Source organism: Balaenoptera acutorostrata, chromosome 6 (assembly GCF_949987535.1).
Source record: "Balaenoptera acutorostrata chromosome 6, mBalAcu1.1, whole genome shotgun sequence".
NCBI lineage: Eukaryota > Metazoa > Chordata > Mammalia > Artiodactyla > Balaenopteridae > Balaenoptera > Balaenoptera acutorostrata.
In genome coordinates, this window is record NC_080069.1 from 68,052,970 (window position 1) to 68,067,047 (window position 14,078).

At 44.6% G+C, this 14,078-nt stretch overlaps 1 protein-coding gene across 1 annotated transcript in view; it reads left to right on the forward strand.

Annotated features, from left to right (window-relative positions):
- The first annotated feature begins 5,487 nt into the window (after positions 1-5,487).
- GLDC (glycine decarboxylase) overlaps positions 5,488-14,078 on the forward strand; it is a 109,133-nt gene continuing 100,542 nt past the window's right edge. Inside the window, exons 1-2 of the mRNA XM_007186003.2 lie at positions 5,488-5,963; positions 6,499-6,577. Coding sequence (XP_007186065.2) covers positions 5,709-5,963; positions 6,499-6,577 — 334 coding nt within the window. The 5' untranslated portion in view covers positions 5,488-5,708. The remainder of the gene's footprint in view (positions 5,964-6,498; positions 6,578-14,078) is intronic.

A 14,078-nucleotide genomic window follows, 5' to 3' on the forward strand; every position in this document is an offset into this window, starting at 1 on the left:
AGCCGGTGCGCCTACAGCCCATGCTCTGCAGCAAGAGAAGCCACCACAATGAGAAGCCTGCACACCAAAATGAAGACCCAATGCAGCCAAAGATAAATAAATAAATTAATTTAAAAAAATATATATATATTGCCTGTTTAGTTCTTTTTATTGTAGCCCTGTTTATGTGGTGTGTGGTGGTATATAGTGGAGGAGAGGAAGTGTTTCCTAATGTTCTAATTAAATATTAGTGTTTTTGTGGGCCTACGTCTCGGACTGTGAACTTCCAAGTGTTTCTCCAGTGATAAAGCTCCCTCACTCCCACCCCTGCCCCATACTTCTTTCCCTGGTTGCAGAGTTCCCAGTCTATTTCCTTGAAACACTAAACCCTTTTGACTTTTTTTTTTTCCCATTATGTGAGACCAGAAGGCTGGAGCGGGATAGAGTGGAAGGAATTCCCTTCTCCAGCTGGGATAAAGCTCTGGTAAAGTCCTTTCCTTTGCAGAGTAGGTCTTTGTCATAAAGAAGACTCTGGGCATATTTCACAGTGATTACTCATTCTTTTCCCCTACCAGTGCTATGAGGAGATATTTCTTGGATCTTCACCCTAACTATGGTGGGGCTTCTGGGGGTAAAACCCAAGAAAGTGTGAGAGCCTCACTAAGACTGTAGTTCCCAGGAGTTTTAAATTAGTCTCTTTTAAATTAGTCCACACTTAGCATCCAGCAGTTCATCATAATTACTATTATGTGTTCCTACCTGTTTAGGGCTCCAGTGGCTTCTGCTCCAGGTAATCAGATCTTGGCTGTGATTCTTTGTATGAGCGTGTCTCATCAGATTTCAGGGTGGCATTTTGCCCTGCAATGTCAGGTTTCAGATGTGTGCAAAAGTTATTGATTTTTCATTTGTTCACCTTTTTCTTGTTTTAAGGACAGGAGGGATGACTTCCTTGCTCTTTACATAGTGGAACTGAAACCAGAAATCCCAAATCTCCATTTATATTCTAATCTTCATAACACCCCACTGTGATTTGTGGACTAGAGTTATTTGGTTTGGATCTGAAGAGTTTAGCATTATTTAGCATTATTTAACAAGGTTCTAATAATCCACCCAAAGTCTGGATATTTTCTTTCGTTGATATATTAGTCAGGGTTCTCTAGAGGAACAGAATCAATAGTATACATACACTCTCTTTCTCTCTCTCTATCTCTCCATTTATACACACACACACACACACACACTCTATATATATATATATAGTCTCTCTCTCTCTGGAATTGGTTCATGAGATTACAGAGGCTGGTGAGTCCAAAATCTGCACTAGCAGGCTTGCAGGCTGGAGACTTAGAGAAGAGCCAGTGCTGCAGTTCAAGTCCAAAGGCTATCAGGGTACAACTAATGTTGCAGTTCAAGTCCAAAGGCTGTCTACTGCACAGTTCCCCCTTGCTCAGAGGAGATCTGTCTTGTGTTCTAGTCAGGGATTCAACTGATTAGTTTAGGCCCACCCACTTTATGGTGGGCAATCTGCCTTACTCAAAGTCAACTGATTTAAATCTTTAATCCAAAAGCATTCTCACAGAAACATCCAGAATAATGTTTGACCTCATATCTGGGCACTGTGGCCCAGGCAAAATTGATATATAAGATTAACCATCACACTTGGTAAATGACCACAGGTATCTTTGGGAGAGTTTAGGAGGAAGATTTACAGTATATACTTATAACAGGGCCATAAGATCTTTTCTCAAGGATTCTTTCTTAAGATCCTCATCATCTAAGATGCTCTGGGTCTATGAAACCAGCTAAAGTAAGAGAACTAGTTGAGCAACTGGGTCTCTCCATTTGGGTGACATATCAAATTTTGGTTCACCAGATTAAGTAAGATTTTCATAGGCTGCTCATTGATTAGTGAACACCAAAGATCCCTGTGGATCAAGCCCAATTACCTCTCTAACTCTGCTGTGCATTATAGCAACCTTGCTCACTGTTCTCTGTTTTCTAGTGTTGCCACTGGCCTCTACCACTTTGGAACTCCATCATTATCATTGAAATCAGGGAGCCCATTTCAACAGTGGCATCTTCCACCATCATCTCACACATGCAGACATAAAGTACAGAGCTTTTCAAGAATAATGCTGATCCTCTTGAACCAATGGATTTCTTTTGGTGAAGATATTGTCCTCTGTGTCTTACTGAGGAATACACTGAAAGGGTTGAAGAGTATGTTGCACATGATGAATCCAGCACTCTTATCTCACCAAGTCTTTGATATTTTTTCTTTCTTTTTTTTTTTTTCTTTTTTGGTCACATGGCTTGTGGGCTCTTAGTTCCCTGACCAGGGATTGAACCTGGGAACTCAGCAGTGAAAGCACGGAGTCCTAACCACTGGACTACCAGGGAATTCCCTCTCACCAAGTCTTTGGATCCTTTCTTCTCTATTAAACCAAGAAAGTTCTAGTATCTTAACCTAATTTAATGAAGGCCATTATTGAGTCTGATTTCAGTCAACCAACTCAGCAGACCCTTAGAGCCACTCCTGACTTATTGAGTTAATACACTAAATCCAGAATCTCTAGTGCTGCAAACACACCAATCACTTCAATATTATATTCCTTCTTCCTTGGTTAGAACCCACTCCTACACAGGAATCCTCCAGTGCCAATGTACATTAGCAATGTCTTGCAATTATTTCCCTGTGTAAGCTTCTCCTCTGGTGTCAGACATCTTATTCACCTTCCTAGGGTATGCTGCATTCTGACTCTGGCTGTGGATCTAGAGGTAAAGAAGCGTTGGCATACCTTTGCAAGATTAATTCTTTTTTTTGGCTGTGCCGTGTGGCATGCGGGATCTTAGTTCCCTGACCAGGAATCGAACCCGTGCCCCCTGCATTGGGAATGTGGAGTCTTAACCACTGGACCGCCAGGGAAGTCCCTGAAAGGTTAATTTTTCAGTGAAGCCATTACAGGATCATCAAGCAAGGGATGGCCAGCATCTCAGAGAGGGGAGAAGGGACTGCTTCAAGTGGCAAGGGGAACTCAGTGGGATTTGAGGATTCAAGATAATTAAGGGCTTCCCTGGTGGCGCAGTGGTTAAGAAGCCACCTGCCAATGCAGGGGACATGGGTTCGAGCCCTGGTCTGGGAAGATCCCATAGGCTGCAGAGCAACTAAGCCCGTGCGCCACAACTACTGAGCCTGCGCTCCAGAGCCCACAAGCCACAACTACTGAAGCCTGCGCGCCTAGAGCCTGTGCTCCGCAACAAGAGAAGCCACCGCAATGAGAAGCCCGCGCACCGCAACGAAGAGTAGCCCCCACTCGCCGCAACTAGAGAAGGCCCGTGCGCAGCAACAAAGACCCAACGCAGCCAAAAATAAATAAATTTTTTAAAAAAGATAATTAAATTCCACCCAAACTATGAAGATGTCCCCATTCCAAATCTTAGGGTTTTAAATTAATCCCAAGCTTTCACATATGAGTCCTAATAAAGCTGTGGATTCAACTTGTATGATAATTTGATAATCAACTGGATCAAACATTGGGTCTGACTTGTAAATACCTTCTCCCTGCAGCTACAGAAGGTATAGAGCATTGAAGCTCTCTAGTTCTTTGAGCTGTCATTTTATTCGGTAAACTCTCCAGGGCATTCAAAAGCCACTAGCCCTCTCTATAGTCCTTGTAGACCCCCAGAAGGGTCTAACCTAGCAACTATTTGGTCTAGCAAAGATCTGTCTTCAATAGGCAATTTATTCCCCACTGATAATTTAAGTAACTCTTTCCATTTCATGCCTAAGACTATCATGATCTCATTCTCCACTAGTGATAATGTTATCACTGCCTTCAAACAGAACTGGGTCAGATAGCTAATCCGTTTAAGCTTTAAGATTACTACCTTAAAGCTACTTTTGGCCTCAGTTACAGTCTTTGTTAAGGTTTATTTAGGAAAACAAACAAAACACTCAAAATATTTCAAGCATAGCTGGATTAAAGTGCCAGGAATAGGTGCATATAAAACCAGTGGAAGGACTGCAAGAGCAAGAGACAGGGTAGATAGAATACCACCATCTTCAGGTCAACCACTGAAGCTCTAGTCCAGGACAGTGAGAAATTCCTGCTGCCTCCTAGGTTGGAAAACCACAGGACATTTCCATTGATGGACACATCTGCCTTGCTGTACCAACATGGATGGCTGGTAAAGAAGCGCTTCATGTCTGCTGCCACCCATGCATCTGTCTGCTGCTGTCAGAGAAATAAGAAAATGGTTTCCACTTTTATTCCATTTTCCAGTTCTCACACAAAAGAGTATTTTGTTGACAGAAGACTAATAACATTCAGAACTCTGGAGCCAATCTTGGAATTATAGTTCTCTTGCTTCCAGTTCCTGTGATACACAGGAAAAAGAATAGTCAGGAATGGGGAATAAATGCACATTTCTCCCCCTCCCCCCATGGCCTCTAGCACTGAGGATATCTCCCAACTTTTATGAAGGCTGTAATTTCAATTCCAAATGGATGAAAAGCTGTTCAGAGACATTGCACCCAGCCTTTCTAGCTCACCACTCACCCCGCCTGCCATGCAAACATTTTGCCTACTGCTTTTTATTTTATACTTTCCTGCCTCTCTGCCTAGTCTCTGTGCCTGTCAGTTACAGAACCCAGAGTGTGCAGAAGATGATTGAAGGAGGAAGCTTAGAGGAGGAGAAAGAGGACGCGTTCTGTTTTTCCTAGTGTTAGTACACCTAATGTTCTGCTGATTTCTGTCCTTCTCTCTTCCTCATATTAGAATGACAGTGGGAATTTTGTAAGTTCATTCTCGATAAAAATCTCAAGAGATAACTAGAGAGATTAGATTTCAAAAATATCCAAGTATAAATCATTTTCCAACTAAGATGACAGTGCAAAATGTATACCTTTGTATCTTTTGCATTTTTATACCACACACCCGCGGCGGGGGGGGGCGTGGGGGGGGAAGGAGGAAAGAGAGAGAGAGAGAGCGCTCAAGGCTAGTGTTATGGCAGTGCTTTCAATGCATAATCTCTTTTTAAATCCCATCCAGCTCTATGAGATGCGGAAACCTAAGCTCAGAGGTTGGGTAACTCGCTCACGATCCTACAACTATATAAGAACTCTCATCTGTGCATATTGGTTTCCATGAGATATGACAGGAAAGATACCCCAAAATTAATGGAGACTAACCAACTCTTTGAGTCTGGCCTCTCGGTTGGAATCATCTTCCATCTCAACTGAATTCCCCAGGCACTTCGCCTGTGGCCTCTGGCACCGAGCGCATGGAGCGCCCCCGCCCCGCGTCAACCAGAGATGGAGTAGGAGTAATTGAGAATGGAAGACTCCGGGCGAGGCGCAGCAATAGTCCGCCGAGGGCCTGAGGAGGGGGTAGGGAAAGGGGGCGGGGGCGGGGTAGACCCCGCCCCCGCCCTTCCGTTCACTCCCATTGGCCGAGCGTTTCCTGGCCGTATCCCACTGCCCACCCCCAGAACGACGCTTAAAGTGTGCGAAGCAGGTGCCTTGAGTGGAGTAACAACTTTGCGCGCGTGTCCGGGCTCCGCGCGGCACCCATTCATTGCCTCTGACCATCCATCCGACCCTTCGGTGGTCCAGCGGGGAGGGGCTCCAGCCACCCGGGGGCAGCCGCTACCCAGGGAACCGCGACCAGAAGAGGAGCCGAAAGCGCGGCTGACCCTCGCCGGCCCGGCAGGGGACGGTGACCACCACCATGCAGACGTGCGCCAGGGCCTGGGGGCTGCGTCTGGGTTGCGGAGTCGGGGGCGGCCGCCGCCTGGCTGGAGGCGCGGGGCCCTGTTGGGCGCCGCGGGGCCGTGACAGCAGTAGCGGCGGCGGGGATAGCGGCGGGGCTGGAGCCTCGCGCCTCCTCGAGCGCCTCCTGCCCAGACACGACGACTTTGCTAGGAGGCATATCGGCCCTGGGGACAAAGACCAGAGGGAGATGCTACAGGCCTTGGGGCTGGCGGTAAGGACCCCAACCCGGCCCTCAGAGGCCTCACCCTGCGCCACCCGGGTTCTGCCCGTACGGCCTCCCGGCCCCCGCCAGGAGCTCTGCTTCGCTCCGCGTGGGGCCCGCACCCTGGCCCGGGGCCCCTGGTGTGGGAGCAAGCACGCGTGCTCGGTCCGCGTGCCCCAGCCTGCTCCCACTAGGTTACTTTCTCCACCCGCTCTTCGCGCCTCAAAACCGTATATTTTTCAACCTAAGTCGCCCTGAAGATAAGCTCTCACTTTGCAAGAGGAGGACCTCCTGATTTATCCGATTATCTCCGGTTGCCCACTGAAATCCAACCCGGAGTGGCCGAATCACTACCCCGACTCATTATTTTTTTTCTCCAGTGATTTTTGGTTTGTTCAAAGTTCTTTTTAAAAAGAAACCCTAATTAGACAATTTAAATGAAGTTTCCCACAAGCCTTTGTAGCTGCAAAATACAGAGGTGACTTTTAACTGAGAAGCAATTTCCTCTGCCTTTAGTGTTCACGGACTTGCGTTTTAATTTTAGAGCATTGATGAACTGATCGAGAAGACCGTCCCCGCCAGCATCCGCTTGAAAAGACCCTTGAAAATGGATGACCCAGTCTGTAAGTGAACGGGAGACTCCGCTTGCTCCGGCCTATTTGTCTTCTATGGTCTTTGAAAGTCCAGCTGTGGGTTAGGATTGCTCAGGAGGGAGAATGTTTATGAAAATAAATCAGCGTTGGGTACCTCACGGGGCGGAAGAGGGTGGAATAATTCAGTTCTTTATCTCAGTGAGGAGACAGCAGACTTTCCAGGGGAAGGCAGTGCACAAACAGGTGTAGAGGACTCCCAACTTTCCAGGCACCTGTCCCAGGCCATGGTTCTCCCATCCTTTGGCTTGAGAGGTGTCATCACTTCTCTGCAGATCAGGATACTCAGAAGGGAAAAGGAATTGCCTACAGTCATGCAAACAGGGAAGTGACAAAAATGGGAAACCCAGACATCTGGCCTCCTACCCCAAGGTTCTTTACACCACAGTATATTCAGATTGTTCTCTCTCACATCCAAATTTTACTATTTATACTTACTGAAAGGCAGCAGTACTTTTAAAGCCTGAATGATTTTTATAGAGAAACAGAAATAAGATTCATGCTTGATTAAGAAATCTTAGTTTACCCATAGACTCTCTTAGAATTTTATTATTTATTTATTTATTTTTATTATTTATTTATTTTAAAAATTCAAACAGAAAGAGAATTTTATTTTATATTTAAAATATTTTTAATGGTCTGAAGATTATTTGACTTCCATGGACTGAGCAAGAACCCACAAAAAAATTAAAGGCAAATAGGCAGAGCTGAAGAGCTTTTTTTTCTTTTTTTTTTTATAAACAGGAAAGAATTCTCATGGTTTTGAATCATAAAAATGCTATCTCTTACTTCTGGAGTCAAGTGAAGAGAAGACAATTGGTTTGTTTTAGGTTTTAGGACAGAAGGGATATGTGGAAGGCAAGCTTTATTTTGTTTTAAAGTATACAACTTGAGGTATGAAGCAGGTCTAGCTCCAGCTGCTGATGCTGTAATTCAGGGTGTGCTGAGGGCTGCTCCCTTTGTTAGTTTCAAATCTGAACCATTTCCCCTGACGGCAGGGACCTTGTTCATAGAAGAAAATACGCGCTTTTTGTCCAATTGAACTGATTGAGACTTGGGGATAGCTGGAAGCCTTATCTATTTCAGTTTTAGGAAATCAGAATCCTGATTCATTGAATGTTTAGAGTGAAGAGTTATATATTTTTAGAGCAAGCCATCGGTGAATATTGGAACAAGTAAATGCCCTCCTGAGACTTTCAAAGTCAGGACATGTTAGGTCAGCCCTTTTACTGTATACTCTAAAATAAAATGTTCCTGAAGAAATTAGCATCTAGGAACCATGTCAAAGTTATCTAGCCTTTTTTAGTTCAGCTGCTTGTTTCCAGCTGACTAATTTGAACCTTGGGGGATTCCATTTCTCCTCCTCTCTTTAGAAGCAGACTTCTGATAAGTAATTTGCAATTTAAGTGTAAACTTTAAACCCAGCTTCTGTGAGACTTGGGGCTGGTTCCATCTGGTTAATCTGAGGTGACTCAGAAAATATTGCACAGTCAGGAGTCCCCCCTTGCCCTGAAGTGGGCTGGCTCTCCAACAAAGCTTGCTACTTGGAAGTGAGCTGGGGGCGGAAATGGGGAGGATGGGGAGGGGGAGGGGGAGGTGGTGGTGGGCGGCACAGAATGCATCAGAAAGGCATCAGTGTTTTACTCTGAGCTGTGCACACGTTATGGGTAATTAATGTGTTCCACGTGCGGAGAGCAAATTGGTACAGGTAACCTCTAGTAGAAGCATTTTCATTTAACAGTGGAGCAGCATTATCCAAACTTGGTTTCACGTGAATGCTGAATGCCTGTGTTCTACTGTAGTCAGAGGAATTCTAGACCAAATATTTGTTCACTGCATACAGAGAAAACTAATAAGAGCTAGTTAGATGAGTCTTAAATCCCTCATTGCTGAGTAGAAAGAAGATTGTGAGAGCTGTAAGCAGCAGGGAGATACTTGGGTTAGTTCTTTTTTTTTTTTTTTAAATTTTATTTATTTATTTATTATTTTTGGCTGTGTTGGGTCTTCGCCTCTGTGCGAGGGCCCTCCCCAGTTGCGGCAAGTGGGGGCCACTCTTCATCACGGTGCACGGGCCTCTCACTATCACGGCCTCTCCTGTCGCGGAGCACAGGCTCCAGACGTGCAGGCCCAGCAATTGTGGCTCACGGACCCAGTTGCTCCGCGGCATGTGGGATCCTCCCAGACCAGGGCTCGAACCCGCGTCCCCTGCATTGGCAGGCGGACTCTCAACCACTGCGCCACCAGGGAAGCCCCTTGGGTTAGTTCTTATGCATAACTTTATAATCTCAAATCTTTATGTAGTGCTTACCATGTACTGGGCACTTTTTAAAGTGCATTTCATGTATTAATTTAATCCATATTACAACCCTGAGGGGTAACTACCATTAACAACTCTGTTTTAAAGATGAAGAAACCATGGCATACAGAGGGTACGAATCCTGCTCGAGGTCACCACTGGTAAGCGGTGAAGGCAGAATTCATCCCACACAGACCAGCTGCTGTTCACACTCCAGCCATCAGTCTACATTTTCTTCGTTGTGTCCTCTGCAAGGGGGTGGGTGTATAAAGTAGAAAACTCCTGTCCTGACTCTTCCAAAGCATCCAGTTTACGGGTATGCACAAGGCCAATCACACTGGAATCACTCTGCCATTTGCCAACTGCCCTAGTGGAAATGCAGCGGCAGGCTGAGAGCACAGGTGTGAGAACACTCAGGCCCGCTGCCAGGGCGAGGGAAGGGATAACAAAAGTTCAGGACTAGGGCTGGGTATCGAAGGATGAGTAGTTATGCTCTGCTGGACAAGGCTGGGGGAGAGTGCTGGAGCTAAAGGGACCAGCTTGTACAGGACAGAGTGGCCTGACAGAGTCAGGGAGGTACAGACGGTTCAGCCTTACCGCAGGATACTCCCCCTCCCCTTGGACACTTCAGGAAGTGCCTTGAAAGAATACCTTGATCATTAGTTGGCTTCACAGTAAGCCATACTTTAGAGAAACAAAGATATTCAGTGCAAAACCCTATCAGATTCATCTAGTCAAGTGACTTCTCCATCCCTCACTGACATACACAAAGAACAAAAAACTAGAAGGCTATATGTCAGTGGGAACATTTGTTTCTCTGGATGGTGCCGTTACGGATGATTTTAGATTTCTTTTTATTCCTTTGCTTTTTCTAGATTTTCTACAATAACTATGTATTTATTTTATTAATACAAAATTTAAATACTTTATGAACCATGCCAATCACTTTCGGCTATGCTATGCCTGTCTGTATGGTATTTTCAGTGAAGCCATCTCAAGTGAACCAGACTGAACTAGCCTGTAACTTCACAGAAGCAGGGTTTAAAGTTTACACAAAATTGCACATTGCTTATTGTGAGCACGCTTAGGAAGAGAGAGGAGACACTAAACCCTTTAGTGTTCAAGTTATTCAACCAGAACTGAGCGGCTGAGCTGTCGGAATGAGACTTTTGACGGTCTTGTGAGAACTTAGTGTTCTAAGAGATATCGTTTAGAGTGATTTTAATAAATGGTTAATGGAGGGCAGTGAGCAGAGGGAGGGGGTGTTGTGTAACGCAGCTGCATGTGGTGACTCTGTCACCCAGGTGGGGTTGGGCACTCTTCCATTTTTTTTTTTTTTAATTTATTTTTGACTGCGTTGGGTCTTCGTTGCTGTGTGTGGGCTTTCTCTAGTTGCGGCGAGCGGAGGCTGCTCTTCGTTGTGGTGCACGAGCTTCTCATTGTGGTGGCTTCTCTTGTTGAAGAGCACGGGCTCTAGGCGTGCGGGCTTCAGCAGTTGCAGCACACGGGCTCAGTAGTTGGGGCAGGTGGGCCCTAGAGCTCATGGGCTTCAGTAGTTGCGGTGTGTGGGCTCAGTAGTTGCAGTGCGCAGGCTTAGTAGTTGTGGCTCGTGGGCTCTAGAGTGCAGGCTCAGTAGTTGTGGCACGTGCTGTTAGTTGCTCTGCAGCATATAGGATCTTCCCAGACCAGGTATTGAACCCGTGTCCCCTGCATTGGCAGGCAGATTCTTTACCACTATGCCACCAGGGAAGTCCATGGGCACTCTTCTGAACTGATCCCAAGGACACCTACAGGGCAGTTGTTCCCCTGGCTGTGGACGTCAATTATCTTTCAGCTGGATTAAGTCTGTTGTGAGGTGCAACCTGTAAACTCTTCAGTCTGTGACAAATCTCTCTTCTGGCCATTCCTAGCTCCTTCAGTTCCCAGCACATATGAATTATTATTTCATCTTTAGGATAATTCCAATGGATTTTCATTATACAACTGTGGAAATAAATAAAGACCAGCCAAATGAGAAAAGCAAAGGCTGTTTGTTCTGAACTTGCTCTAGGAGTCAGACTTCTGTTTTGCAGAGGAGTGGGAAGACCTCATAGTGAAATAAAGGAAAGACTTCAGGTGTGCCCTGTTGGCCTGGGCAAGCTGTAGGTGGGCCAATTAAAGCAGGGCTTCCTATGTGATTGGTTAGGGGTGCTTGTTTGGCTTTGTCTGGTTGGTCCTAAATTGGAAGCAAGGACCAAGAGTAGGGAAGCTGTCAGTTATTAATCAAGTCCTGGCCCTTTTGGGCCAATTGTTATAGAAGTTATCATTCATTTTCCTCCATTGTCACTGGAGATAGCAAAAGATGGCTTTCTGCAAGTTTAATCTGTAGCAGGCTGACTTCAGAGGTGGTTTATTGTAGATAAGGGGGTTGGTTTCCTGAGTAGGTTGCTGCAGGTTGTGGGTGAAAGTTCTGTGGTCTGGCTATTCCTTATTTATATGTTTAGACTCTCACAGCAGTCTGTTGTCCTTGTATTTTTGTCATAAATTCTTGTTAGGCAGACCCCTGCTGATCTGACTGATACCTTGGACAGTCAACCTATTGCCTAAATTGTAAGTGTTTATGGCTATGTACTATAGGCAAGGAACTGTGAGGATAAATGTATGAAAAAACAGTCACTATCCTCAGGGAGCTTCCATCTTAACATAAATTGATTCAGAAAGTTAGTGTCCAAGATGTCATAAGAAATATGAATAAAATGCTGTGAGTGTACAGAAATGATGTGAAATTGGATAGCAAAACAGGGATTTCTGAAAACAATGTGAAAAGTTTAAGTATATCTTTTCCTGTTAGAAAGAAAGACAAAATCTTTACATTGACTATGTTTTCTTTGTGTGTAAATATGTTATTATAAGAAGGGAAAAACTCAAAAAGGCAGCTCCTTCATTGAGAAAAAGAAAACGGCAAAATGCAACGTGTGAAGTATAATTACGGAATTATTTGAGTATTGTTATAGTCTCATCCTGAATGGAATCTTTTTTTTTTTTTTTTTTTAAGAGTAAACCCCTATGCCTTAAATTGTCCTTTTTATAAATTTATTTATTTATTTATTTTTGGCTGTGTTGGGTATTCGTTTCTGTGCGAGGGCTTTCTCCAGTTGTGGCGAGCGGGGGCCACTCTTCATCGCGGTGCGCGGGCCTCTCACTGTCGCGGCCTCTCCCGTTGCGGAGCACAGGCTCCAGACGCGCAGGCTCAGTAGTTGTGGCTCACGGGCTTAGTTGCTCCGCGGCATGTGGGATATTCCCAGACCAGGGCTCGAACCCGTGTCCCCTGCATTGGCAGGCAGATTCTTAACCACTGTGCCACCAGGGAAGCCCTGGATGGAATCTTAATAGAATAATTATGCTGTCAATGATTTGGGGGATTCTGGAGTGTTTTCCAACACCACCGAGCAATTTTCAGTTCTCAGGGGACACCAACTGGTTGTCCTACAATTTAACTCACTTCTGATACTGTCTACCTGCATATAGCATCAGACCTCACAGATTAAGTCCCCCAAAACTGCCCCCACTTCAGATGACAATCACAAGTTAGGGTTGTCACCTGGGCTTCTGACCAACAGGCTATAAATTGGACCCCCTCCTCTGGTTCAATTAATTTTCTAGAGCAGCTCACAGAACACTAACATTTCCTTACATTTACTAGTTTATTATAAAGGATATTATAAGAGATACAGGTGAACACCCAAATGAAGAGGTACATAGGGTAGGGTCTGGAAGTGTCCCGAGCACAGGAGCTTTTGTCCCCATGGAACTGGGGTGGACCACTTTCCCAGCACAGGGATGTATTAGCCAGCCGAGAAGCTCATCAAATCTGCTGTTTTTATAGAGCTTATCCTGCAACCCCTCCCCCCTTCCTTTTCCCAGAGGTCAGTTGGTGGGCCTGAAAGTTCCAGCCCTCTAATCACTTGGTGTTTTTGCTGACCAGCCCCATCCTGAGGCTATTTAGGGACCCCACCCTAATCACTTTATTAGCAGATACTCAGGTGTGCTCAAAAGGACTTGAGTATGAATAACACAAGATACTCCTGTCACTCAGGAAATACCAAAGACCAGAGATATTTCTTATTATACTACAGGGATATTTCAGAAAAATTTTTGGTGGTATATCCTGATAAAAGTGGAGAGGTGAAAAGAAAATATTTATTTTAAAAGAGATGAATCCTAAAATAAATTGTGATCAGTTTTTTCCCCTTCCTTTTGAAACTAGAACACCAAACGAGAAATCTCAGTCTTTGTAAAGTATCATTTTTAAGCATTAACATGTTTTGAACTATCAATCTAAGTAAGGATGTAAACTGAAACAAGCTCAAATTACCAGAAATTTGAGTTTATCTGGGAATAGCAGAGGAATTGCAATTTAGGAGACATGTGCTGTAGAAGCTGCAAACAAGTTATTGAGGGTCTGGGGCAGGTTGTGTTTGTGGGCAGGGAGCACAAAGAGAGGGACATCCAGCCAGAACCCAGCCAGTAAGTTCATTGGCTTGAGTATGGAGAGATTCTTGGTGGATGTTCATTGGTCCAGAGATAAGTCTCAGTCTTCTGTAAATCAGGCGTTTACAGGAAATCAGTCTCTCAGTTCTTAAGTTCCGTTCTTCTGAGGGAGCATGTGTGAGATTCTCCATTTCATATCCTTGGGTTCCATCTTTTTTTTTTTTAGTAGTCCTTTTTCTGCTGATAGCACCTTATCTTCATTTGGCTGTATGAGTCCCATCCTTTTCCTCTTCAACTTTATGTTTCTGCTGTCTCAAATTGTTCCTTTTTTTTTTGTTTTTGTTTTTTTTGTGGACGGGCCACATGGCTTGTGGGATCTGAGTTCCCCGACCAGGGATTGAACCTGGGCCACAGCAGTGGCCACCAGGGAACTCCCCTTGGATTCCATTTTGGATTGAAATCCTTTCACAGGACTTGCTTATTTTTTGACATGCAAGGATACAAACATGCTGACATATGGTGATGAGGGACCAAATAGGTCATGTGATTGAGACAAAGAACTTAAAATGTAAAACAACTTTTTCCTTTTCATCTTCTTAAAGGATCATGGAATTCATCCAGCACCATCAAAGATTTTATGTAAATGGAACTCTTTAACAATATTTTAAAAATTGGCACTTTTTTGGAAAAGTTACTGTATTAGTTATC